We start from the raw sequence: 23,465 nt of genomic DNA on the forward strand, positions 1-23,465 counted from the left end.
GAGTGTTTGGGTTTGAATAGAACAGTTGCGGGGTGAATATAAAATTCTTTAACACACACACACACACACACACACACATGCAGAGTGTTAAACATGAACAGGTGTGGAGGTCAACAAATATTTTGCCCTTTTCACACACAAAGTATAGCTGTAATTCCAAACCACACACACACACACACGCACAGTAAATCTTCCTCATTATTAACCTTTAATCTAACGTTTCATTATATGTAGATTAAGATTGAGTTATTGATAAGCATGGAATACTTTGGTAATAAATTAGTTCTGATTAATTAATGGCCAAATGACGTTTTATTATCATATAAAATATTTGTATTATTATGCAAAATTAATACATTAAATGTAAAAATACTGTTTATTCAAAATTATACGGCATTTACACGTATATTGTGGAAGCAATCTAATAAACGTCTGCCGCGCGCTGTAAAAAAACCTAATATAAAGTATAACATTAATATTTGATTCATCTTATTATTTGTAAACAACATGTCCTTCCTGTTAATAGGTGTGTGTGTGTGTGTAAATCACCTCCAAGACACACAAGCGTAATGTAATAAGTGTAACACCGCACATCATCTCTGTAAACTCAGGTGTGTTAGAGAGCAGTAAACATGAAGTCACACAGCCTAGGCTCAGTGTGTGTGTGTGTGTGTGTGTGTGTGTGCTCTTAGGTGTTTATTAGCCAGATAACTATGTTCCTGTTTCACCTCACTACTGCCTTATCACTAACACACACACACTCACACACACACACACACACACACACGTCACACACACACGTCACAACACCTGTAACAAAAAGACCCCACATGCTGAGTGTGTGTAAACAAAATGGTAAAAGTATTACATTTCATGGTGTGTATTTTGTTGTTGCTAAAATAATAAAAAATAAATTAGTTATACAGCTGTCGCCACTTTATGTATGTGTGTGTGTGTATATATATATATAAAATTTCTCTATATAAATACACACACATTTTTCACCAGTGATGTGAGTGTGTATGTGTGTGTTATTAATGCTGTAACAGTTTTATCCTACATTAATGAGTTATCTGTAAATTATTTACTACATACATTAAAATAGCCTTATGATACAATCTAGTTTAAAATACAGTAATAAACAGTTACTCCGATCTACACTATATATCTGTAGTCTGATCTACACTTTGTAATGTATCTTTATTTCAAGATATGTCTTATTACGATATCAACGATCTGATCTACATAATGTAAGATATATGTGGTCTGATCTACACTACGTAATATATCAATAATCTCATCTAGTATATATAAAATGTGTGGTCTGATCTATGCTATGTAAGATATATTTGTCAAGATATGTCTTATTAAAATATAGATGGTCCGATCCACAGAATGTAGATAGGGGTAGCTCAGTGGTTAAGGCATTGGACTACGGTTGGGAAGATCCCAGGTTCAAACCCCACAACCACCAAGTTACCACTGTTGGGCCCTTGAGCAAGGCCCTTAACTGCTCAAATGTGTAATGAGATAAAAAATGTAAGTCGCTCTAGATAAGAGCGTCTGCCAAAATGACTAAATGTAAATATCTATCATCTGATTCAGTATATATATAAGATATCTGCAGTCTGATCCAAACTATGTAAGTTATCTTTATGTCAAGATATGTATTATTAAGATAACTACAGTTATAGACTACTGATCTAGTCTATATAAGATACTATATCGATAATCTGATCTACGCCATCTAAGATATCTGTGGTCTGATCTACACTATGTAATATATCAATAGTCTGATCTAGTGTATATAAGATATCTGCGGTCTGATCTACTCTTACTATGTAAAGTAAGATGTATTTATGTCAAGATATGTATTATTAAGATATCTACAGTCCGATCTAGTTCATACAAGATAGTCTCTATTAACAATCTGATCTATGCTATGCATGATAGAAATGATCTGATCTAGTGTTTATAAGATATCTGTCGTCTGATCTAAACTATGTAAGATATCTCCATGTCAAGATATGTATTATTAAAATATTGATAGGCTGATTTACGCTAGGTAAGATATCACCAGTCTGATCTAATCTATATAAGATATCTGTAGTCCGATCTATTTGATATATACTGTATTGCCTTTACATGCCTATGAACTCGAGTAACATCCAATTCTTAATCATGAGCAGTCATGTTGGAACAGGAATGCATGTGAAAGCAGACGAGCCAATATTTTTGGCAACATAGTGCGTGTGCATATAGCCAGCTAAGGCGCTGTGGCTTAGTTGGTTAAAGTAAGTGCCTGTCTAGTAAACAGGAGATCCTGGGTTCAAATCCCAGCATTGCTTATTAAGCAATTTCCCTCTGGGATTAATAAAGTTCCTATATATATATACACACATGTGAGAGAAACACTAGATCAGATCACTTACTGTTGATTAAATCTCTCATTGACCGGTTCCACACTGTGGGGTTCTCCCCATCACCCCATCTCTACCTCAATTCCTGGATTAAAGGCACAACAACAAACCCCCGACTCCACATCTGCTCCTTCACCCTGAACCGGCCGTGTCGGTGCTGAACCTGCTGTGTGTGAGGAACCGAAACGCTGAGGTGTTCGTCATGAGCACACTTTTAATAAGTGGAAAACAGAGGTTTAATCTTACAGTTTTCATCCCAATCGGAAATATTCATTTAATATTAACACCCTGATTAAACACAAAATCAGATGTTTAGTTTATTACCATAGCAACGGTATTGTTTCCAGATGAAGTTCTCAGCACAGGCGTTAATGGGTTCACTCCGGGTCGTGTGTTATAATCATGTGTTTGTGGACAGCGGCAGCAGGAATGACATTTCTCGGACTTTATTACATTTTAACGTCTGCAGTCTCTCACGGAGAAAAAACGTGCTGTGACGCTACGCTCCACTTACAGTCCTGAGTGGGATTTTTATTTTCATATGTATTTTGAAAATCCTGGAAACAGCTCGCAGGATGAACATGCTGAAGCGCGCGCACACGTGCACACACACAGACTGTTGGATCCTCATAAAAAATAATTTCCACGAGACGCTGCTTCAGTCTTAATAATATTGATAATCCTAATGATGATGATGATGATGATGATGATGCTCTGGTCATCTGTTCTTCCTCTTCTCCTTCTTGCTCTTGGTGCTCATGGCGGTGCTGGACGGCAGCGCTGTGGCGTGACCCGTCGTCTTCAGGTGATCAAACAGTTTGTTCCTGGTGCTAAACTCAAAATGGCAGATCACACAACGCAGGTTCACCTCCTTCTGGGGGGGGGGGGGGCAGGAGAAAAGGACAGAGAGATGAGAAAAGAAAAAAAAAAAAAGGTAGAGAAAGAGAACCAGGAAGAAAGAGAGAGTGACAGATGATAAGGAAAGAAAGGAGGTGGGGATAAAGGAGAATAAGAAATGAGAAATTGACAGAAAAGAAAGAAGAGACAGAGTGAGAGTGAGAAATAAGAAAAGAGAAAAACAAGTGAGGAAGAGGAAAGATGGAAGGAAGAGAGACAGACTGATGAGAAACAGGTTCTAGATCTTTCTGTATGAAAGGTATTACACACCGCCAGACACGCACACACACACGGACAGACAGACAGAGACACACCGCCAGACACGCACACACCGCCAGACACGCACACACCGCCAGACACGCACACACCGCCAGACACGCACACACCGCCAGACACGCACACACCCCCAGACACGCACACACCCCCAGACACGCACACACCCCCAGACACGCACACACACACACACACACCTCCTGACTGGTATCTGCTCCTCCGTGGGCGTTGTTGCTCTTTTTAGAGTCTTTTCCTGTTTTTTTTCCTTTCGTCTTCCCGGAGCTGAAAAACAAACACCTGAGGAGTTAAAATGCTTCTCTGCAGTGTTTAGTGTATAAGAGCAGAACCACGCTGTGTTCCTCCCCACGGTCCGGTTCTTTACTCAAAGTGAGAACACACTCGGGTTCTCTCCCACCTCAGACAGAAAGTCAGTTGCTAGAAGTCACTCAAACCCAGGGCCAGGGGTAGCTCAGTGGTTAAGGCATTGGACTACGGTTGGGAAGATCCCAGGTTCAAACCCCACAACCACCAAGTTGCCACTGTTGGGCCCTTGAGCGCGGCCCTTAACCCTCAACTGCTCAGATGTGTAATGAGATAAAAATGTAAGTCGCTCTGGATAAGAGCGTCTGCCAAATGCCTAAATGTAAATGTAAACCCAGCGGAGTGTGTTCTGGGTCGAGGTGTGTGGTGGTGTTTTTTTTTTTTTTTGTAAACCGCACCATGTGACTCAGACCCCAGAGCTACATCACCTTTTATTGGGTTCAGGTCCGGGTTTCTTCACGTCCTCCTCAGCCTCCTCGGACCCGAGCGGGTCGTCCTCATTATCGCCTGATTGGTTATCGGGAGCGATGATGTCATTGGTGGAGTCTGGAGGAGCGGTCTCAACCGCCGGCTCTTCTGGAACATTCTGTGAAGAAAGATGGATGTTTCAACAAGTTTCTAATTTCTACATTAATCAACAGCCATTAAGAATAAAATCTGAGATTAAAGTTCTATCTTTGGGTAAAAAGTTTTTTATTTAGATCTTGAGCAAAATTCTTACATTCACGTTCTTCTGCTGTCGCTTCTTCTTCTTTTGCTTCTTTGACAACCTGGTAACGGATTTGTTTTTTTAAGTTTTATATTAATCTAAGACAAATAATGACAAAATTAAGAGTCAGCTAATATAAAAATAAAAGCAATAATAATTAAGTTTGCAAATTACAGAGATTTGGATTTATTTAATAATAAAACTTTAGTGCATGATTTTAGGTTTAGACTTAATTATTTAGGTTTAGATTAAAAGTACACTGTGTTTTCATTTCGTGTTTTCAAGCTAACAGGACACACGGGGGTTACAACTGACGCACTTCTGTCTGGGCGCCTCGTCTTTCTCCTCGTCTTCCTCTTCCTGTTCTTCATCCTCCTCTTCCCCGCCGTCTTCTCTCTGTGCCGAGTTTAGACTCAGTGACTCCTCCTCCGCCTGGAGCTGCTGCCGGAGCAGAGCCACCATCTCCCTGTGCTTCTTGGACTTCTCGTGGTTCTTCATGCTGAGTCAGGAGAAAATAAAAAAACATTTCAGCATGGGGGAGAAATTTAAGATTTAATGTTGCATTATTGTCCATGCGCGAGTGTGTGTGTGTAGTTACTAACGCTTTATCCGTTTTGAAGGACTTGTCACAGGCAGGACAGTAAAGATCATCGTAAAAGTCGTCCATCTCGTCAGATCCGTCCACGGCGTCGGCTACAGATACAGGGAAAGAAAAAAAAAAATCACACATGCCCTTTATTCATCACACACTCGCTCTCTAACGTGACTGACAGTTTCTGAGGTTTTAAACTATAAACATTTTCATTTGTCTTAAATTAAAGTTGCATTATGGGACTTGTCTATACAGGACTGTTGTTTTTAAGGTGTACTCCGAGATTTTATGAGTTGCAGCATCACTAAAAAGACGCGGTGCGGTTTAAGTTACGATACGCAATTTTAGTTATGAATCATATTAAAGGATTTTAGGTTGACATTATTAAAGGTGCACTATAGGATTTTATATTTCATAATTACATGTCATAAAAAATGAATAGGTATTTATATTATATTAAACACTGGTGCACTCTGGGGTTTGTCTCATGTATAGTTACATCTGTGTTTGGCTTACGAGTTTAATCCATTCTGAAGGCGTGGTCTTACAGTGAAATTTCGTGTTGTGAAACGCATTGTCCCATAGGATTATAATATAAGTGCAGGTAATCCGTTCCAGCTGGCAAAAAACAACCAATATTACCAATATTACCAATATATTTCCAACACTATAATTTTCCTGCATTTCCTGCACTAATAAATATTCCTGCATATAAAAACAAATAAACAAAATTTAGAAAAGCTCTTACTTAATCTTAATGAAATAAAATATTAAATTAATAGACATTAAACCTCTCTTGACCTTAATCTATGATTCCTCTTGACACAGGCCGCTTTAAAAACCAAACTGATGGCGGCTACCTTTTATTCTTGCTACCATCCTCGATAACATTCTTGGGACATGTTATAGTTCACAAAATGTAAAAATAGTAGTTCACAAAATGTAAAAAAAAAACAAAAAAAAAAACATTACTTCGCTTTGACACATGCATGAAAACGATAAAACCGCGTGACGCAAACAAGTTTTGAACGGCTCCCGAATGAGCGTGCAACTTCCGTATGCCGAGGCACCGCTGAGGTTTATTATATCGTATTTTTGCAGCTTTAACAACACATTGCCGTCTTTAATGATTAAATGTGAGGATTCCAGTCCTAAAATGCTATAATAAATAAATAATAAATCAAGTAATTTTATAAATAAATCAAGTTATCTTGGCTAGTTTTGTTTTTGTCCAGCTTCAGCGTGTACCTGTCTCCGCCCTGTCCTCCTCGAGCTCCTCCTCTGCGTCTCCGAACTCTCGTCCATACTGAAGCTCCATCTGCTGCAGTTCCTGCTCCAGTCCGGCCATCGCAGACCATTTCTGCTCCTTATATTCCTCCGCCAGCCTGAAGGACGAAGAACAAAGAGACAGAGGCGCTTAAAGTGCGTCAGGAGGACGAGACCGCTCCGTTTTTTTTTTTTACGATCATGAGACTTCAGCTCTCACTTGGCCTGCTCCAGTTTCTGCTTCCTCCGCAGCTCCTCCACTTTCTTGGCTTTTTCTGCGTTCTGCTCCTCCACCAGTTTCCTGTGAGCCTGCACTCGTTTGTCGCGTTTCCGCACAAAGGCCACCAGTTGGCGCACGAGCTCGCTGCGTTCCTTCCTCGCCTTCTCGCGCGTCTTTTTGTTCTCTTTCTCCATGGCTCTCTTCTCCCAGCGGTTCGAGGCCTGCCGGGTGTCGTACTCCTCCTTCCATGCAAAGTTCTTCCGTGTGCAGAAACTCTGCCAGCAGCCGTAGAACACGTGCACCACCTGGAACAAAAACATCAACAACATGTTACTCGATTTATACTTTTATTAATCAAGACAAATCAACTGTTTATAAATGTGATGCTATTTTATTAAGCTACACACACACACTATAGGCTTGTGTTACTTATAATAAATAAAATTTTACTTTGGGTTTGTATCAAAAACTATTAAAGGTGCGCTATGAATCTTTAAAAAAAAGAAATTTTATCTGGGAAAGCTAATCACTTGAATACTTACCTGAGGCTTTCATTAAATATACATTTGTTAAATATTTAAAGATGCTTTAGATTTGAAGTGCGCTTAAATGTACATGCAGTGTCTTTACATCGCATCCATCAGCGTTTGAAATTACATCACTAGATATTTAGTAAATGTTTCATATTCACGAAACAGAGTAATAAAAAGCGCTGCTGTTCCCATAACAACATCTCAAACAGCTTTTATTTATACGAGTACTTTTCTTGACAACATTTAAATACTAACATAATTACTTACAATCCTATACTCTATATACACAACCATTTTGCATACTGTATATCATCTATTTAACAACTGTGATATATACAGTACATATATGGGGGTACAAATTGTTTTAAACGTTAAACCATGACTGTTATGATTAAAATCCTAACACTATCCTAAATAAAGTTACAGCAGCTGCTGATGTGTTGTTTCGTGTAATCAGTTACCGTATCGTAGTCACTCTGAGAGTCTCCGAATGTGGGAAAATCATCAAACTCGTTATCCTCCTCTTTACTGTGCTCCAGTTCCTCCTTCGCGATGGACTCAAACAGATTCCTGTACACCGTGTAGAAGCCCTGCAGGGGACAACGAGATGTCTGGACGTTGGAACAGGTTTTAACAACTGAGACTCGATATTGAGAAATTCGTCTCAGGGACAGATTACGAAGAGGATAAGAAAGGCAAAATGAAAAAAAGCTGTTTTAGGTTTTTGATCTGTACTCTTGTATAAGGAAGAACTAACAAGCGGGAGGGAAGGAAACTCCAATGTAAATTAGAACAGCAGAACCGATTTAATGACCAGTTACAGGGTAATTATGTGCTTTTGCTGACACCTGGTGGCTGACAGAGGTACTGCCTGGTTTTAAAGTCTCCACAACCGGCTCGCTCCCTCACCTGCTCGTCATCTCCGTAACCCGAGTAACAGGTTACAGTGAAGTACTGCACGAGATCGATGCTGTCGTCCTGGTACTCCCCACTTACTCCGCCCTTTAACAGCGCCTCCCGGTGGTTATCATACCTGTAAACAGAAAAAGTTTACGTTTACATCCTGGACCAGTGCACAAAGACACTTTTATAACCTTTGCACAAAGACACTTTGTTCTATGCATATTTGCACACCCAGTACAGTATATTTCAATTTGTACAGTATATTTCTCAGTACAGTATATTTCAATTTGTACAGTATATTTCTATTTTTATGTACATAATATTTCTATTTTTATTTTTAGTTCTATTTTTCCTAGTTTAATTTAATTTTTCTATTTAATTTTCTATCGTATATCTTTTATTTATATTTATTTCTTATTTGTAAACTGTAATTCTCTTTTAGGGTCAATGGCAGTCGTATAAGCATTTCACTACATTTCGTACTGTGTATGACTGTGTATGTGACAAATAAAATTTGAATTTGAAAAAAGGAAAGAGCTGATGATGTTAGGACAGAAATTAAATCCTGGACGTTTTATCATAAGAGGAACGACGCTTTTACATGTAAGATCAAACTCTAGGCGTGGAAACAATAGCTTATGGAGCGTCCTTAAGTTCACAAACACATTATTACATGTTCGTATCTAAACGTGTGTAATGAGGTGAAGTAGCTCTTACCAGGCTCTCTCCTGTGGGTCACTGAGAACATCGTACGCTGCCTGGATCAGTTTAAACTGCTCCGCTGCCTCCTCAGCATTCTCCAGGTTCTTATCTGAAATCAGCAATCAATGTCTGTGATTAATTAATGAGGCAAGAGTAGCTCAGTTGGTAAGGTGCTGGACTACTGTTTAGAAGGTGTCGGGTTTAAAAACAAGCACCACCAAATTACCACTGTTGGGCCCTTGAGCGAGGCCCTTAGCCCTCAACTGCTCAGGAGTGTAATGAGTTAAAAGATAAGTCGCCCTGGATAAGGGCGTCTGTCAAACGCTGTACATGTTAATATCACTGCTCTTATAAAAAGCACACAACAACCTCAAAAAAAAAAAAGATCAAATTGTGAAATTTAACTTAAAAAGGAAAAGCAGCGTAACTCTCATTTCTCAGCTTCTCTATCGGCTCAGTTACTCTGACTAAGGCACAGTGTCTTATTGTCTTTTGTATAGTACTAAGAACAGTTGTTTATTAATTTATGGTGTGAACTTGTTTGGTCTCAGCTAATTTCTGTTAATTTATGTTGTATGTAGCATCTTGGTCCTGGATGAACATTATTTGGTTTCAATGTGTACCGAACTGTATATGCTTGAAATGACCAAAAAATAAAAACTGATCATTTGGATTCAAACATATTTTCTCACATTTCACTTGTTTTCTTTAGACCCTGTAAAGCTGCTTTTTGCGATAATGAACACTGTAAAAAGCACTATACAAATAAAACTTATTGAAATTGAAAAGCCTACTTGACTTTTCTTGTTTTTCAGTGTTCTATAAGGAGGTAATATACACTGTGTGTGTGTGTGTGTGTGTGTGTTGGTGTTATAGTATAATACTGTGTGAGACAGGCTGGTGATTTAATAAGGTTATACTTTTATCCGTTAATTATTATATTTGGTGTTATATAATGTGTATAATATACTGTAATACTCACAGTCAGTCTCTCTTAACACTCATGAGACGTGACAAACATGCAGTCTGAGAACACCCCCCCCCTCCCCCCATCTCTATCTCTGACTGTTACAAAACACTGACACTGGAGACTCCTTACACACACGTGACATAAACATCCCCTGACAGGACAAACACCACACACACACACACACTAAGTCTCTGTGAATGAGCTGATCCTACAGGAATGAGACAGGTGGTGTGTAAGAATGAGGACACACACACACACACACACACTGACCCACCTGGATGCCATTTAAGAGCTAGTTTTCGGTAGACCTTCTTCAGCTCGTCGTCCCCCGCGTCCCTCTTCACCCCCAGCACCTCGTAGTGACACTTCATCCCGGAAGTGGAGACACAAAGATTCCTAAAGGAGACAATGTCCTGCGAGTCAAACACACACAGACACTCGGGTTAGAACAAACCGCCTCATTCTGGCTTACTGTCGCGAACAAAACACATTCTATATGAAAGGATAAGTAAAGCGTAATGTTTTATATTGTTATATAAAACCGGCAATATGGGTCAGTTTTGTAAAGATTTACGGTCGCTAACAACCTAGCCGCGGTCCATCAGCAATGCGCGAGCCGGCGTCGCGTGGACATGACGTCATCGCGCGGGAGCGATTTGAGCGTCACAGCCAAAGCTCGGCGCTGATTGGTGGATTGTGTGTGTTTTTTAATTATTATTATTTTGTCTATTTGTTTTTACTATTTATAACGCTTACACAGCTAACATTGCTGTTATTTATGTAAAGTTACAACTTTCATCTTACATCCATCATCAATAAATAAATACATAATAAATAAATAAATAAGAAGAAAACTTGCTTAAATCTGTTTAAAACGCTTTGCCAATATAACTTGCGTGACTTTTTACATTCATATAATTATTAGATTTTAAAGCGTTTAAATATTAAGTGTAGTAATAAAAAAAACGCATAGCAGAGTAAGGTTTCGATGTGGGTTTATTTATTTTTTTACTTTTTAACTGTTGTGTTTACGATTCTGAAAGATAGCGTAAATTTGTAAAAGAATATAAAAGAATATATATATATATATATATATATATATATATATATATATATATATATATATATATATCGTGTATATTTTGTAAAAAAAAATGTATCTACATTGTGGAGGAGGAGGATTGTTCAGTCTATGGCCGCTAGAGGGCGACATTCCGCGCTCATTAAGGGATATGTGCAGGTTTCACACGTCACAGACACACGGCTCTGTAATATAAAATATTTAATAGTGTAATATTATAGTTGTTTATTATCTAACCTGAAGTATTTATATTAAAATTAGTTAATTTTTCTTTATTCTATATCTCCTATTTTCACTGACGAGCCCAAGCTGACTCGGTTCACCAAGAGTCGACTCTTTTTACTTCCAAATTAGTTCTATTATAAAGGGAAAAAAAACGCTGCTTGTTAACAATTAATATTTTACATGGATATGGACATAAGCATTATAAAGCTTTAAATGGCTAATTTATGCAAAACAACTCCGATTCTAATTATTCAACCGATACTGAATCTTGAAAACTTGAAAAAGGTATTTATAATTAATAGTTTTCGATCTATTGCTAAACCCACATACGTATGGTTTAAATCTCTTAAAAGACATCAAATGCAATCCCAAAATATAAAGAAATTACTCTAAGGGCTCATTTTAAAAGCGCGATTCGGAAGAGTCGACTCAGCTTATCGAATGATTCGGTTCATTTCTCCTCAATAACAGATGCCTATTCCTCTTTACATAGAAGTCAAACACACTTCTTTATCATAGACTTAGAGCAAGAGATGAATAGTAATCATTATTTATTTTGCAATAAACAAGCATATAAAGATTGCTTCAGTGTAGTTTTTTTTTTTAAATAGTGGTGATGTAAATGTCTCAAAAAACTCTACAAAACCCCACAAATTCCTAAGATAAGCACCCGTCCCAAAGCAGATCACATTCACATATTGCACTTTCCTGGAGAACTTAATATTTGTGAAAGACTGCAAACTAGCCACAAAAACGAAGCAAAGTTCGACATCCTTTCATTAGAAAACTGGTCCTGAAAATACTGAAATAAAAGTCCCTGTGGACACTGAATATCCTGCTCATGTTGTAAGACTGATTCTGCTACAGATTAAAACTGACACACACATTAACCTTATTCGTAGAGAACTCTGCATATATTTTTTTACACCCCCACACATGCTATATATATATAAAAAATAAAAATCAATATTTCATGAGGAAAGTAATAAGACATTTTTCATTAGAAAACTGGTCCTGAAGACACAAAGGGGGAAAAAAAAAATTGCTGTAATTTTTTTTTAAGCTCCACGAACCTCCCTTATTGTAGGCAACACTTTAAAAATAGATTTATTGTTTCAAGTAATAACAGGTACATTTTCACAATTTTAAACAGTCAAATATTTACAGGAATGAAAGAAGGGAAAGAGAGAACGAAGACTGATGGGGGGGAAATGTGTGACGTGCACGTGAGGAGGACGAGGCAGCCAGGCTCGGGACTCCCACACCCTGGTTTTCAGCATTTCTAATCCATAGTTTTGTGTCCGAGCCACGCCGTGTGCTCACTGAGAATCTTTAGCGGGTCGGGTGAAAGTGGTCGGCTCCTTGGTGGAGTTCTCTACGACCCAGCCGTGGGTTAGGACTCCTTGGATCGGGAGTCGGTGCATGGGGTTGTGTTTCAAAAGCCTGTTGATCAGATCTCGAGCGCCTTCGGTCACGTGTGCCGGATAAGTGAACTCGACCTGAAAAAAAAAAAAAAAAAAAAAAAAAAAAACCTTTGATAAGTGTACACGAGAGGAACAAACAAAAGCTAACTATAAAAAGACATATTTGTATTGATCAGGAATAGGATTTGGGGAAGAGTTACCACGACCACAACAAGGTGTTTTATTCACCAAATCCACAGGGAATACAATTATAAAAACATTAATAAATCAAATTCATTTTGTGGTACGGAGAAACCAAAGACGACTGAAGACGCTGAAAAACTAAGTTACGGATTTGTGTCTCAATGCCTCAACTATTTATTTTTAAATCTGCATAAGAAAAGAATCAGAATCTGGAATTTGACAAACATTCTCAAATGCAGGCTGTTTAGAAGAGGACTTGCACAGCCAAACACTCATCATATTCTTGTCATGATCTTTAATTGAGTTTACATGCAGGATCTCCTTGTGCTTACCCTGGAGATTTTGCGGTATGTTTCCTCATGGCTCTTTGTCTCGAAAGGAGGATTCCCGACCAGAAACTCGTAACAGAGCACGCCTAGACTCCAGAGGTCCACTTTCTCGTCGTGGGTTTTGCCTTCGATCATTTCTGGAGGAAGATAGTCAAGTGTGCCACATAGCGTAGACCTCCTGTCGATCAAAAAAATATATATATATATAAATTAATAAATTATAAAAGCCTTGTTTTTATACAGAGTAATGCATTAAATCAGCTAGGGTTTGGTTTCAAATGAAAAGTGAAACACTGGAGAGACTGATAATCGCCAGTACTGATGCTGTGATCGCCTCAGCACAATGAAGTCTCACCTTGAAGACGGCGTGTGTACGGACCACCCGAAATCTGCAATCTTCAGTTCACCGTTCGCCCCCAACAATAGATTCTCGGGCTTAATGTCTCTGTGGATGACCTTCTTCGAATGGCAGTAGTACAAAGCATCAGCTAACTCCATTATATACTGCAACACACAAAGTAAATAAATAAAAATATAAACAAACTTCAATAACAAAACAAAAAGATGCTCTATAATACACTAGTTCAAATTGCAGGGTGTGTTTTGCCCTTCCCCAATCTTAGACTGAAAGCAAATAGATTGTAATAGGAAATACTTTGGAATTAATTGTAAACACGTGTAAGGAAGCCTTTGTTCAGTGCTTTATACAACAGACACTCCCATAAAGCAGGTTTACAAATCACCAATATTATATTTTACTTTTTTTTTTTTAAAGTATTAAAGTACTACTAAAAGTATCAAAACACTGAAATGTGGCATAATATGTATTGTTGATTGTTTAAATGTCAATCGGTACAAACTGATTCCCCCACCGCTTCTCCTGTACTCCAGTACAAGCAGTAATGCACAAGATCATTTTCATGCAATTTTAAATTCAAGCAAGTTTTCTAAATAATTGTTAAAAAAAAAAAAAAATTTCTGATGACTAGAATTAACCAAAAAGATCACTTAATTGCACTGCTCTGATTATCTGAAAATCTGATTAATAACAATCCAATCATGGCCGGAAGTAAGCAATTTCTAAAATGTTCTGTTCCCCACAACCATGAGAAGATGAACTGTTTGGGACCAAAACTTAAACGCTTATTCTCGTCGACGCCCATGTATCTGGCACGTTTGACTCAAAGCTCTTAAGTGATACGAAACTATGCAGGCAGAAAATAAGAGAAATTACAGCACGCAGTGTCCCAGTGCAACTATTCAATTAGAGACACTTTAAAAGGCTTAGCTTTTCAAGAACTTGTAATGCGTGTTCTTACAAGAAAAACACACAACCTACAGGTATGACTGCTTTGTAATACACACAATCATACCATACTTCCAACTGACTTTACACAAAGTCTCCCCCCGTTTGTCTGCACCTTTAATGAAATCCTTTCAACACAACACGGTGCAGCTCGATCAGCAGCACGGGTTTAGTTCTAATCTGTAACCGTTTCCATAGCAACAGCTCACTGGCTATGTCTTAATGGCACATAACTGAATCTAAAACTATTATAGTGACCTTTTCCAGAATTCACTGAACAGGTATGACAGTATTTTTGTAATATCAGCTTTAAATTAGCCTGCGTCTTCAAAGCACCTCCCACTTTAGTTTGCCACACCCACTCACCGTGGCACTGCGCTGATCATCAAACATCCGGCAGCGCTGCAGCTCGCCGTACAGCTCGCCTTTAGGAGCAAACTCCAAGATAAGGTAGACGCGTGCGGAGTCGTGGAAGTAACCGTACAGGCGCAGGATGTTGGGATGCCTGTGAGGAGCAGACAAACATATTATATAGACATACACTGTAGCTTGTGTACTCGATCTCTTCATCAACACATTATGCTCACGCACCTGAGATGGGATTGGATCTCCACCTCCCTCCTCAGCTGGTGCTCCACACCAGCTTTCTCCAGCTGCTTTTTAAATAGCACCTTCAGGGCCAGGATGAACTTGGTCTGTCTCTCTCGGGCCAAGTACACGCTCCCAAACTTGCCCTTCCCGAGAGCCCTGCCGATGTCGAAGTTCTCCAGACTCCATGGCTTCCTAAAGCACAGAGGGAGGGAGGGTGAGGGCACGGAACCAAAACCGGCACACAGATTCATGAGCTGCGCTCCACATGAGGGCCATATTTGTGCCTTGAAGAGCTGGTCTGGAATAAATAGGTGTTAAATAACGATCTTAATTTATGAGCATAACCGGTTTAAAGCAGGCTGTGAATTCCTCTTCATTCATTCGACGCCTCATTAGCATCTTGGCACACAGCGCTTGTGTATAAAAACATACAGGCCGAAAGCAAAAGTGCAAATCCTTTTGTATTTGGCCACTTGTTGGTTCTCATTAAGGAGCTGAGGAAAGACGAACACTGCTTTTACACTTTCCACTTATTCGGTTATCCTGTGGCCAAGCGTTATTTAAACTAGCAATCTAGCTGCTACGCTGTACTGAAGGCTTGAACGAGGAGATCCGGTGTTGTTGGCTTAATTATACAAAATCACTCAGCTTGCACCCAGTGTGTCGCACGTGCATGTGTATTTCCGTGATGCATGACTTACTTCTCAGAGGAGTTGTTCATCCCACTAGCAAGTTTTGCTGAAGGAAAAAAAAATAAATAAATGAAAGAAATGACAAACATGTAACACAATCTTACAGTAAACAGAAATGGAGTTAGTGCTCACGGGTAGGCTTGTCCTGTTTGGTCTCGGTGGGTTTAACACACTCGGGGACGGTGTGAGCGGGTTTCGGCTGGGCTTTGGGTTGACTCTGAGCAGGGTTAATGTTCTGCTCTCCGCCGCACTGGCTCTTCTGCTCGCTGCGAGGCCTGGGGACGCGCTGCGGGCCCTGAGAGACGCCGAGCACGGACGCGTGGCTTGGCGCCTGTTTGTAGCAGCTTTGAGTCACGGGAACCCTCTTCGCCCCATTGCTTAGAACCTGAACAAAGGGGGAAGTATAATAAAGCAAATGACCATCAAACGGATGGAGTGTAGAGGTCAAAAAATCCTATTTAACACCAGAAAGCTTTCGAGACCTTACAGAAAGTAGTCATAAGAGCATGTCTGTGTGTGCGCATCTCTAGGTATAAAAGGTAAAATTCAGGATTGGCCACTGACGGTGCAACAATGTTTAACCAGCTGTCCTGAACAGAGGGAGTTATATCACAAAGCCTGCTGTGCAAATTATTTTTGTAACCGACTCCAGTTCCTTAGAAAACTCGCCGGAGGAAGAAGAATAAATAATTGCAGAGCTGCTACAGAGAAACTGCAGTAAACATTACAAGTTCTTCTCTGCTGCCATGTATGCCGATACTGAGACCACTTTATTTTTTAACACTGTACAAACAATGTAGCCGAGTTTTTTTTATATTTTATTCTATTCCCTAATTTATTTCTTATTGACGAGTCATATAAGCATTTCACTGCAAATTGTACTGTGTATGTGACAATTCTAACTTAAAGTTTAGGTGAAGAACACTACCATGGTTTAAAAGATGTACCACTAATTTTGGGCTAAGTATGGGCTTACATGAGAATTATAAAAAAAATAATTCAGGGACAGCATCCTTTAAAGCACGCATTACAGGGCTGATTACATCCCGGCATCATACTTCTTTAAACAACCTTCTTTCGCCTGGGGAACGTTCAAACCTCCACACGTTGCTACGTTGGGCCCTGGAGTGAGGCCCTTAATCTCCAACTGCTCAGATGCATAATGGGGTAAAATCGCACTGGATGAGGATGTCTGTAACATGCCGTGATGTTAATGTAGACAAAAACATTAATAAAATAAATGTTTTTGGTTTATTTCAGCGAGTTGATGAGTGATGTCTTAAAGTAAGAGTAATACACGTGTGCTTTGCCTGGCGAACGTCACGTGATAACAGAGCTAATCCATGCGCTGTGGGTAATCGTCTCCCATGCTCGGTCTCAGTGCGTGCGCGTCACTCAAAAATTAATTTTATATATTTATTGCGCAAACAAAGCATTTTTTTTTGAAATGTCAGAATGTAGGGACTGGTTTTTTTTACTGTACTGCAACAAGTGACCTCCGTGAAAAAAAAAAAAAAAGAAAAAAAAAAAATCTGTCGCAGTGCGAAAGATGAATCAGTTTAACAACCTGAAAAGGAGGCAAAAGCAGGTGACAGGTTTCTGGTTAAAGATTACAGTTTGCCGACAAAGCAGTGTTTCTGTCAGTGTGTGTGTGGTAAATTTGTCCTATCCCCTCTCGTCTCTTTTCAATCAGCTAAAACTTGATCAATAATTATCAATAGCTACAGATGGGGGGGGGATTCTTTTCCTCCCTCTTTACCTTTTCACTGTCTGCCTTCATCAGGTCCTTGGATGATCTGATCCTAGCAGCAGGATCCATAACCTAAACAGAAGCAAAAACAATGGGTAAAAATCACTAAAGTGTATGATGAAGTCAGTTTATCAGCATGGGTGTGATTGTTTTACACCCTTTTAACAGTGGTCATCATCTCAAAGCAGACCTTCTATATAGACTCAAGGCTGCCTTACAGCACAAGCTTTAAGCTTTCAAGATGAGTGGCCCATCACGAGTCACATTGTTTTGTAATCCTCAGCCCAACATTTGATATCCAGCATGATTTATATCAACATGAATATGTCATCAAACAAGCGTTTGAATAGGAGTTACAGTTTATTGACATTTGTTTGGAAAATGTATGTATACATTAGGTCCTTCCAGAGAGACCAGGAGATAGTCATCATTTCTGAGGCAGTTACTTATGAGATCTGGTCACCCCTTTAACAACTGACTGTCATTCACACACTTCGGGGACAATTTAGGAACACCGGGTGACCTAATCTCTTGCCAAGGTCTTTGGACTGTGGGAGGAAACCGGAGTACTTGAAGGAAAATAGGGCTGTGGCGGGAATCGAACCAAAACCCTACTGGTGCAAGGCCACAGTGCCAACCACTACTCCATTTGTGCACATCAATCCCAATGTACAATATCTTGTCTTGAATTATGATTACAAAAGGGGCATTTTTGACTATATGGCAACCCTGATTCCCATCGCAGTCTGGCACCTTCATCCACAAAATAGAGCGCAAGCTTCTGCACGCGCCGTTGCCATATAAACTACGTTCAAGAATATGGCCGTGGGTTGGTCACGTGACCGGAAACCCAAATGACCACAGAGCATAGAGAACCGGAAGTGCGGTTATACAACACTAACACTGTATTAAAAACAATAAAAAAACTTTAAAAATGTTTTTTTTTTTTAAACTTTAACCAAAAACCTTTTTTTAGTGTGTGGAAACCTTGATTTCAAACAACAGTATGATTAAAATGACGCATTTATGTTCACACCAGTTTTTATCGTTCCATCACTGTAGGCACCTAAAATTCATCATAACCTTTTTATAATAGTTGGCCAAATCTCCTTTTCCTACGCAGGGTGACCAGAAATGGCTAAATACACACTCTCAGTGCACTAAACCTCCACCACGGAGTCATTTTCACACGCAGTCAGCGCCGAATTAACACAGACACGGGCTTAAATTTACACAGTGTGGTAAATATTTAGAAACAACGTTCATTAATAATTACAATATAAACCACTTACAGAGTCTTGACTCTTCCACAGCACCTCAGGAGACGGTTACACACTGAAACACTGTCTCTGCTAGCTGACCACGTTAGCAACAACGCTAACTAAACAAAAAAACAACAACTCCTATATAACAACAGTGATTATAAGAAGTACAAGAGAAAAGCAAACGTGTAACTATAAGTATACAATTAGCTAAAATAATTTTAAAACGCCTTTCTGGTATTTAAAGATGTATTTAACCGATAACGAGGACAGACAGCTGAACAGCGCGAGCTACAACCGGAGGAAAGGCGGAGCTGTTTAGGTTCAAATTTCCCCCTTTTTAAAGGCCTTTAACACTCGCGCGGCTCTGATTGGTCAGAACGAGTGTCATGCTCGACTCCAATTGGCTGCGAGGGGACTCCTACTGGTGACGAATAGAGCCGCACCGCAAGGCATGTCGGGAAATGCTAAGTGAATAATAATAATAATAATTATTATTATTATTAGTAGTAGTAATAATATTTATAATAATATACTACCTGAGAAGAGAGCGGAGTAAAACATCCCCACACATTACGTCGTTTTTTTACCTCAATATTATATACAGTATATGAATAATGTATAAACTTTCATTACTGTATAGACAACCAGCCTGAGGTCTCAGAAAACTCACTCCTATACATATAATACTATCAAACCAGACCTCCATGTTTGTAGGAAGAAGGGTTGTGTGTGTGTGTGTGTGTGTGAGTGTATACACTGACTCTGCGTATACTTTAGAGTATATATCAGTTCAGATTTACTGTCCTCTAACAATAACTCAACATGAAGATTTTATTATCTAAATAGCTTCCAATGAAAATGAGTCCCTAAGTAAACATGTCAAAACTGTGTCCAAAGTGTCAGTCTTCTGTGTGAGCACCGTTGTTATCGATCACGGCCTCGATCCTCCTGGACCAGGCATCCAGAGCTGCACATGTTGTTGCTGGGATCCTCGTCCTCTCTTCCATAATGACATCACGGAGCTGCTTGGTGTCGGACACACGGCGCTTCGCCACCCTCCGCTTGAGGACGTCCCACAGGTGCTCAGTAGGGATCACGTCCAGAGACATACTCGGCCACTGACAAACATATGAACATGATGAATAGGACATGTGACTTGAATTGTTAAAGATGTACTGATGTTACATTTACATTTGGGCATTTGGCAGACTAAACTTTCTAATTTTTTCATTTTTATCTCATTACACATCTGAGCAGTTGAGAGTTAAGGGCCGCGCTCAAGGGCCCAACAGTGGCAACTTGGTGGTTGTGGGGTTTGAACCTGGGATCTTCCGAACCGTAGTCCAATGCCTTAACCACTGAGCTACCCCTGGCCCACTGTTATCACTTGTGAAAAACTCACTTTTGTTGGCAGCTATTTTGACTATAATGGCTGTATGTTGAGTTATCTTTAGAGGACAGTAAATCTATACTGTGATACAAGCCGCACACTGACTACTCTGTAATATATCCAAGTTTCAATTCCATAGTATTTTGAATAATATATCCATAGCATTTGAGAAGATATACTAAAATGTTTATATATAGTATATACAGTATGTATATATACTATGAAGAACACCATACCTTACGCTTATGTGAGGTAAAAGAGGCACAAGCTTCATAATATGGGGCTGCTTCTCTGTACATGCTTCTCTGACCTGGTAAACTACATTAAAGCGAAAATAAAATAATTGTCTTTCAGATAACCCTGTTCTTATACTATGGAGTGTACTGGTATTTATACATCACCATCTGTTGCTCAAACTATTTCTTCAAGGGAGACACACATCTACATTGACCTGAGTATTTAGCTGCATTACAAAGGCATATTTTATCTAAAAATCAGTATATGACAAAAACAATACACTGTAGATAAAAAAAACAGGATTATTTTATCTTTTGTCATTTTGTAAAGTTGTGCGTAAGTTTTATATATATTTTTTTATTATTATCTATATAGCGCTTTTAACAACAGTCATTATTGCAAAGCAGGTTTACGGAATGAAAAGAAATGTATAGAAATGAGTATGAAATGTGTTATAAAATATGAATAAATAAGAATTATCAGACATTACCTGGTGAGCAAGCCGAGGGCAACAGTGGCAATGAAAAACTTCCTGAGATGGCAGTAGGAAAAAAACCTTGAGATGGACCATCCTCAACAGGGAACCCACCCACCTTGGGGTGATAACAGATAGCAGGGATTGATCTGCAGTCCTCAGAGAAGAGCTGTCTTCCTGATAGAGTGGGACCGTCCCCAGTCACCATGCGCATCCCAGAAAGACCACACAGGCCTCCAAGTAATGAGATCACCAACCAAAATCGGGGCATCAGGACGAGTCAGACCGGTCCAGAGGGCAGAGGGGGGCCGGATCACTGGCAGCTCAGGAGTGACATGTGTAGTGAGAGCGAGAGACAGGGAGAAGGAAAGAACTGAACAAGAAATATACTTGCTAATGAAATTAACAACAAACAATAGTTTGATAGCCAACTACTTTTTTAAGTTAAAGTCAGACCTACAGTGGAGATTACTGCCACCAAACGTCCGGAAAAAAATGTTTGGGGATTTAAAACAATAAACTGTTTGGATTCCTCAGTAAAGTTTTTAACCAGGTGATTTTAAGAGTATAATCCGGTCAATCCATATCAGTGGTTTGTAACCATTTTAGAATCTTTAACCATTTCAGCATAGTGAGTTTAAAACAAGCCTTCAAAACAACTGTTAGAAAAACATGAATGCATAGAACATAAAACATGAAAGCCGTAGTGAAGTTGCGTGGTAAAAAATGTCCAGTAAAAATCAGAGCTTTGTTTAATAGTGAAAGTAAGAGCATTTCTACACACACACACACACCTACACACACACACACACACACACCTACACACACACACACACACACACACACCTACACACACACACACACAATGTGATGAGAACTCACAGGATTGGGACTAAACAGTTGTGTGTCTGTAGGAAAAAACTTGTTAACGAGACAGAAAAAAGTCTTGAGTTTGCTAGGAAGCGTAAAGATTGGAAAGAATCGGTCTTATACCAGAGTAATGGACGTGAAATATATAGAATGTTATGAGGAAGTAAAAGTTTTTCCCATCAGCATTCTTATTGTGCGGTTGATGGGACCTTGTGGTATAATTAAATTCTTGGCTCGAATATTTTTACCACCAAGTTGGCGATGTTAGAGTAAGTCATGCAAAAGTTAAGTGTTCATCACTTACAGCCAGTTAAAAGTGGCCTTTTCAGCCCTAAGATTAAACAGCTGTAGATTTTGTTGGCAATACTGTTTTCTAGTATTTAAATTTTATTCAATTCAGTTGCGATCTGTTACCCAGGATGCACCTAGTGCCAAAAAAGGTCCAACATGATGACTTTATTTGATTTGATTTTAAGTAGATGAATATTTGATACCAGGTTCTTACCACAAGGGGTGTCTCCAGTCAAACCCAAATCGTGAGAAACGTTTGGAGACAGGTAAGAGAAGAGCACGGCTGTTAGGGAGGCAAAGTCTATCGACAGGCGGCACATAAGAGGGAGCAGGTACACACACACACACACTCCACGTCAACACATGACATTCACGCTTGACATTCCAGATACACACCGGGGCTTTTGCATATTAATTTGTCTGGCTTGTTGTTCTGACAGCTCCACACCCACTGAGGATGAGGTGTTAAACTCCTAGGCTAATTAGAAATAGCAAGACAAACGTATTAAACCCTGCAGTACCGTGGTACTATGAGTACTAGGACCTGTTTAGATTAGCTTTTATGCATTTAAATATGTGAGCTTGTTGGCAGAGGATGAGATCTCTTTATGCCCCAGTGGTTGTCATAGTATTCAGAGTTTTGATCCCTTCTTACAGCGACACGGGATTCTTTTGATTTATTAAACTTTAGTCACCAAACAGGTCTTGGCTGATTATTAACTTGTAGTAACTGGTTGGAACTTGTATTAACTAAACTACTAATGATGCCTAATGATAATTATGACTAGCAACTGACGGTAAACCAGCTTTTTGTATTGTGTGTGTGTGTGTGTGTGTGTGTGTGTGTGCTCCCTGCAGCTCTTTTAAATCTCATCATCCCTCATCATGTAGAGATTAAAGAGTCTCAAATCCCAGACTCTTCCCGGCCCGCAGCCGGCCCTGCGATACACCGGCACCTTGAGTGTTTGTGTGTGTGTGTGAGTGTGTTCGACCCCTGGCAACAGATCAGCACGGGTTTGCAGCACACTAGTATTGGGGTGAAATGAGGGGGAATCCTGAGTACATGGCTGAGAAAGGAACAGGTATTATTGGTTCAAGTTAACGCCCCAAACCAGAGCACCAAAAGTCTGATTAGTTAATAGTTCTGTGTGTGCAGTGAGCAGTAACGAATTCCCCCCCAAAATTTCACACAAATGTTAGGAATGTTGGATGTCACTCTGCTGGTGGGAAAAGAGCCTGGTGTGATAGATGGGAAAGTATGGAATAGTGCGAAGGTTTTTAAGAAGGCAGTTTATTTGTGAGTGACGATCCCAGCTGAGGAGGCTCTGGTGGCCCCCTGCGGTCGGTCCCGTGAACATCCAGCGAGTGAAACGCCTGATCCCTGAAAATCTCCTTGCGGAAAAGACACATCTGTCTGCGTGAACTGTACTCACACTCATTCACCTACACCACTTGCATGTTACAGGAACTCGGCTGGGAGTTATCGCCACGCCCCCCGTACTGTCCTGACCTCCACAAGCACGTACAGACCTGATTTCCACAAGCAAGGA

At 39.6% G+C, this 23,465-nt stretch overlaps 2 protein-coding genes across 3 annotated transcripts; both read right to left on the reverse strand.

Annotated features, from left to right (window-relative positions):
• Positions 1-2,614: 2,614 nt before the first annotated feature.
• On the reverse strand, positions 2,615-10,433 carry dnajc21 (DnaJ heat shock protein family (Hsp40) member C21). Of its 2 annotated transcripts, XM_053477993.1 has the most exons (13): positions 10,394-10,433; positions 10,081-10,219; positions 8,852-8,945; positions 8,141-8,264; positions 7,693-7,821; positions 6,699-7,003; positions 6,461-6,597; positions 5,223-5,313; positions 4,940-5,119; positions 4,633-4,681; positions 4,340-4,497; positions 3,788-3,872; positions 2,615-3,294 (listed from the first exon to the last, which is right to left on the reverse strand). In XM_053477993.1, exons 2-13 carry the CDS (start codon positions 10,175-10,177, stop codon positions 3,139-3,141), a joined length of 1,605 nt encoding a protein of 534 aa, XP_053333968.1. In that variant the 5' UTR covers positions 10,178-10,219; positions 10,394-10,433; the 3' UTR covers positions 2,615-3,138. The 2 variants fall into 2 exon arrangements, with proteins under 2 accessions (XP_053333968.1, XP_053333969.1); XM_053477994.1 differs by lacking the exon at positions 10,394-10,433 and having other exon boundaries at positions 2,615-3,291.
• A 1,772-nt stretch (positions 10,434-12,205) lies between these two features.
• On the reverse strand, positions 12,206-18,950 carry aurka (aurora kinase A). The gene is made up of 9 exons (XM_053478620.1): positions 18,680-18,950; positions 17,397-17,459; positions 15,770-16,022; positions 15,647-15,683; positions 14,946-15,137; positions 14,721-14,859; positions 13,404-13,552; positions 13,052-13,226; positions 12,206-12,611 (listed from the first exon to the last, which is right to left on the reverse strand). Exons 2-9 carry the CDS (start codon positions 17,454-17,456, stop codon positions 12,432-12,434), a joined length of 1,185 nt encoding a protein of 394 aa, XP_053334595.1. The 5' UTR covers positions 17,457-17,459; positions 18,680-18,950; the 3' UTR covers positions 12,206-12,431.
• Positions 18,951-23,465: the final 4,515 nt, after the last annotated feature.

This window comes from Clarias gariepinus, chromosome 19, assembly GCF_024256425.1.
Source record: "Clarias gariepinus isolate MV-2021 ecotype Netherlands chromosome 19, CGAR_prim_01v2, whole genome shotgun sequence".
NCBI classification, from domain to species: domain Eukaryota; kingdom Metazoa; phylum Chordata; class Actinopteri; order Siluriformes; family Clariidae; genus Clarias; species Clarias gariepinus.